The sequence below is a fragment of the Halichoeres trimaculatus genome, unplaced genomic scaffold, assembly GCF_033239565.1.
Source record: "Halichoeres trimaculatus isolate MK-OKI-2021-1 unplaced genomic scaffold, fHalTri1.1 fHalTri1_scaffold_6, whole genome shotgun sequence".
In the NCBI taxonomy this organism is placed as follows: domain Eukaryota; kingdom Metazoa; phylum Chordata; class Actinopteri; order Labriformes; family Labridae; genus Halichoeres; species Halichoeres trimaculatus.
The window spans coordinates 17,092,776-17,097,901 of NW_027437184.1; the positions used below are offsets into that span (position 1 = coordinate 17,092,776).

The 5,126-nt window shown below is 40.9% G+C and overlaps 1 protein-coding gene across 1 annotated transcript; it reads left to right on the plus strand.

The window, feature by feature from the left end:
* casr (calcium-sensing receptor) lies at nt 1-5,126 on the plus strand. The gene is made up of 6 exons (XM_074672160.1): nt 1-185; nt 286-592; nt 1,236-2,075; nt 2,160-2,390; nt 3,792-3,915; nt 3,997-5,126. Exons 1-6 carry the CDS (start codon nt 1-3, stop codon nt 5,124-5,126), a joined length of 2,817 nt encoding a protein of 938 aa, XP_074528261.1.

Below are 5,126 nucleotides of genomic sequence, written 5' to 3' on the forward strand. Positions count from 1 at the left end.
ATGAGGCTCGTTCTGTATTATCTGACACTGCTGGGGTCCAGTTATGTGATTTCAACTTACGGACCGCATCAGAGAGCTCAGATGACTGGAGATATTCTGCTCGGAGGTCTTTTCCCCATACACTTTGGTGTCGCATCCAAAGACCAGGACCTCGCAGCCCGGCCTGAAACTACACAGTGTGTCAGGTAAAATAAGATCTAGTCTTCATGTAGGGACAGCAGCGCTCATTATCAGTAGATCTGTTGAATTAATGTGGTTAACTCATCTTAATCCACACTCTCACAGGTTCAACTTCCGTGGTTTCCGTTGGCTCCAGGCCATGATTTTTGCCATTGATGAGATAAACAACAGCAGCACTCTCCTGCCCAACATCACTCTGGGCTACAGGATCTTTGACACCTGCAACACTGTGTCCAAAGCCCTGGAAGCTACGCTGAGCTTCGTGGCCCAGAACAAGATTGATTCCTTGAACTTAGATGAATTCTGTAACTGCACTGATCACATCCCAGCAACCATTGCAGTCGTAGGAGCAGCTGGATCAGCGGTCTCTACAGCCGTTGCAAACTTACTGGGTCTGTTTTACATTCCCCAGGTGAGTCACTGAACCATCACCATGTCATTAACCAAACTCAGAGATGACTTAGATTAACTAAAACGTGTAAAACCTTCCACAAGAAACTTAATACAAGGTGACAGGACATGACATGACACAACAGAACACCATATAATTTGACATAATAAAATCTGCAGGTGAAAGTGCGTTACAGTGATTGAAATAAAATACAGACTGATGCACACCCAAAGCAATGAAATATATGTATTTAAAGAGTTGAAAGTTTATAAATAGTTTACATAAATTATAAAAAAGGATAAAGGCTTAGGATGGAGATAAATAAAAGCAATTAAGATATCAATATATGGTAAAATAAATGTAGCAAAGCATTGAAACATATTACAATTATGAAACTACATAAAAGCCACACTGAATATATAGGTATTTGGTTTACGTTTGAAAATATCATCATTTTGCAACAACTCTTTCCCCAGTCATATCATATTTTAACCATAAGACAGCACTCAACATACTGCTACAACAGTTTATGGTGCCATGAAGCAGCCACAACCACAGATGACACATACTTCAAAATGTTGATGATGAGATGATAAGTGTATGATAAAACTTTTAAAATGACAACAGATAATAAACAATGACACACTTGCTTTTACTTTTCCAGATCAGCTATGCCTCCTCAAGTCGCTTACTGAGCAACAAGAATCAGTACAAGTCCTTCATGAGAACCATCCCCACAGATGAGTTCCAGGCCACCGCCATGGCAGACATCATCGAGTACTTCCAGTGGAACTGGGTCATAGCTGTGGCCTCAGATGATGACTATGGACGACCAGGGATCGAAAAGTTTGAGAAGGAGATGGAGGAGCGAGACATTTGCATCCATCTAAATGAACTGATTTCTCAGTACTTTGAGGAACGTGAAATCAAGGCTCTGGCTGACCGCATTGAGAACTCATCAGCTAAAGTTATTGTTGTGTTTGCTAGTGGGCCTGATATTGAGCCTTTGATCAAAGAGATGGTCAAGAGAAACATAACAGATCGCATATGGTTAGCCAGTGAGGCGTGGTCAAGCTCCTCTCTCATTGCTAGACCCGAGTATCTTGATGTTGTTGCAGGAACTATTGGCTTTGCTCTGAAGGCAGGGAACATAAATGGCTTTAGAGAGTTCTTACAACAAGTCCAACCAAAGAAAGACAGTCATAATGAGTTCGTCAGAGAGTTCTGGGAAGAAACCTTTAACTGTTATCTGGAAGACAGCCCCAGACTGCAGGAAAGTGAAAATGGCAGTACAAGTTTTAGACCTTTGTGTACCGGTGAGGAAGATATCACGAGCGTTGAGACCCCTTACTTGGACCACACACATCTTCGGATCTCTTATAATGTGTATGTCGCAGTTTATTCTATTGCACAGGCCCTGCAAGACATACTTACCTGCACACCTGGACATGGACTTTTTGCTAACAATTCTTGTGCAGATATAAAGAAAGTTGAAGCATGGCAGGTAAAGTTGTGCATATTCACTCTAAATCCAATTACCTTACCATCCATAGCTTGGACTTTCAGACTGTCTGGTTTTGTTCAACAGGTCCTGAAGCAGCTCCGACATTTAAACTACACCAACAGTATGGGTCAAAAGGTACATTTTGGTGAGAGTGCAGACCTGTCAGCCAACTACACCCTCATAAACTGGCACAGGTCTGCTGAAGATGGCTCTGTGGTGTTTGAGGAGGTGGGATACTATAACATGAACACCAAGAGAGGAGCCAAGCTGTTCATTGATAAGACAAAGATTCTGTGGAATGGGTACAAGTCTGAGGTTAGTCAAACTTTTACAGTATTTCAAACTAATGCCTCAGTTGTTTCGTCTTGTTATTGATTTGTTTCAACAATGCATTACATGTTTTGTCCACTTGGGGGCGGCACAAGTTCCTTTAAAAATAACACTGTCATGCTGTAGTATCACTCCCCATTTATTTGGAGCCATTAGAGAAAGATAAATTTACCCTCACCTTTGGTGTGCATTGGGTTTGACATACTCCCAAGAAAATACTGGTTTCTTTAATCAACAATAAATAAACAAAAACTCAGCTTTGGCCATGAGCTCATCACAAACCTTTCCTGTCTTAAGATTGTTATTGACATTTTTAGCTGAGCTTAAAAAAATCACATGAGTGCTCCATATGAAAAACAGTTACTTTTGAAGCCTAGAATGAAACATAATGGGAATTGGGTTTGAGAAGTGATGTTTCCTTTAGTCATATCTGTTCCCTGCAGATCTAACTGAAATCCACTGAAGGTTTTCTCACTACAAAATGCTGTCACATCACACAGTCATTAAGCCTAAAAGAAAATCGTCAAGGACTTCTGGGTAATAGAACTTGTTGAATTTAAATCTCACCCTGTAACAGGGAAAAAAAAAAAACTGGCGCTCCGCTTTCCTGCTGTGTTGCCACTGTTGAACAAGCAGTGTAAGCATACAGTGTGTAAGTCATAATATTTGATGAGCAGCTGGTTATACAAATCTGAATCTCAAAGAAGCAGGGGGGTTCACCAAACACGGTCCCTCTTAAGTCACAATAAAATAAAGCTTTTAACTAGTTGAGTAGAATTATTGATTTAAATGGGATTTTATTGATTTAAAAATGGGTTAAGCATTTCTCATATTAGTTATATTAGAAACACTTCCCTGGAAGCAGAGTTTTATATCAGCCTACTCGCTGCTTAAATGAAATGACAAACAGAAAAAAAATTAAATTGATAGTCAAGTTATTAAAGTGAACATTTCTATTAAAAGCAATCAGCTAGTTAAACAAGCTCTCAGCTTTTCTGTCAGTACCTGGGTTACGGGGCAGGATCCAACATTGAAATGACCCCCATGTTGTCAGCCTGTCAAATTAAAATGCCGGAAACCAAAGTTAATTTTTGCTTTGATACCACTTAATATGCAAATAGAAACTAATATTTTGGCCTTGAAGGTAGAGGTGAATGATCTGTTGTCCCTGTTATTGTTCTTGTTATCTAGAACCCATTCCCCTTATTATGAGTCATGGCAAATTTGTATTTAACAGAGGGTGACTAGTATGAAAGATGGCAAGTCATTATGGCATTTTGGACACCAGCATTAAAACATAATGGTACGTTTTATGGGCCATTGTTTAAGTGCTAGATTTAAGTCAGTGAACATGTTGTATTTTTCCTGTCTGTTTCTATCCCACAGGTGCCCTTCTCTAACTGCAGTGAGGACTGTGAACCTGGCACAAGAAAAGGGATCATAGACAGTATGCCAACATGCTGCTTTGAATGTACTGAATGTTCTGATGGAGAGTACAGTAATCATAAAGGTAAAAAGATACCAAATGGTCTCAGAGCAATTAATACTATTATTGTTTTTCTAATATGTATTTATTTTTTATTTAATCCAGATGCCAGTGTTTGTAACAAGTGTCCAAACAACTCTTGGTCCAATGGGAATCATACATTCTGCTTCCTGAAGGAGATCGAGTTTCTCTCATGGACAGAGCCGTTTGGGATAGCGTTGACGATATGTGCTGTAGTCGGTGTCGTCCTGACCGCCTTTGTGATGGGAGTCTTTGTTAAATTTCGAAACACCCCAATAGTGAAGGCCACAAACCGAGAACTGTCCTACGTGCTTCTGTTCTCTCTCATCTGTTGCTTCTCCAGCTCGCTCATCTTCATTGGTGAGCCACAGGATTGGACTTGCCGTGTGCGCCAGCCTGCTTTTGGGATCAGTTTTGTCCTCTGTATCTCCTGCATCCTTGTAAAAACTAATAGAGTTCTGTTGGTATTTGAAGCTAAAATCCCTACGAGCCTCCATCGTAAATGGTGGGGCTTAAATCTGCAGTTTCTGTTGGTGTTTCTGTGCACATTTGTCCAAGTTATGATATGTGTGGTCTGGCTTTACAATGCACCTCCTTCCAGTTACAAGAATCACGACATTGATGAGATCATTTTCATCACCTGCAATGAGGGCTCTGTGATGGCTCTTGGGTTTCTTATAGGCTACACATGCCTCCTGGCTGCTATATGTTTCTTCTTTGCTTTCAAATCCCGCAAACTTCCTGAGAACTTCACAGAGGCTAAGTTCATAACGTTCAGCATGCTTATATTCTTTATCGTTTGGATCTCTTTTATACCTGCATATTTCAGTACTTACGGAAAGTTTGTATCAGCTGTTGAGGTCATTGCTATCCTGGCTTCCAGTTTTGGGATGCTGGCCTGCATATTCTTCAACAAAGTCTACATCATCCTCTTCAAACCCTGCAGGAACACGATCGAGGAAGTCAGATGCAGTACAGCCGCACATGCTTTCAAAGTGGCTGCAAAAGCTACACTCAAACACAACTCAGCTGCAAGGAAGAAGTCAAGCAGCATTGGTGGATCTTCTACATCCTCTCCATCGTCGTCCATCAGCCTCAAGACCAACGGCAACGACTGCGACCCAGGAAGGCATAAACCCAGAGTAAGCTTTGGCAGTGGAACAGTTACTCTGTCCCTGAGTTTTGAGGAGTCAAGGAGGAGCTCTCTGATGTGA

Excerpts from the sequence above, each read along its gene's own strand:
- casr (XM_074672160.1), top strand. The coding sequence starts at position 1 with ATGAGGCTCGTTCTGTATTATCTGACACTGCTGGGGTCCAGTTATGTG. Across the intron at positions 2,076-2,159 it reads AGAAAGTTGAAGCATGGCAG|GTCCTGAAGCAGCTCCGACA; the intron begins GTAAAGTTGTGC and ends TTTGTTCAACAG. Across the intron at positions 3,916-3,996 it reads AGAGTACAGTAATCATAAAG|ATGCCAGTGTTTGTAACAAG; the intron begins GTAAAAAGATAC and ends TATTTAATCCAG.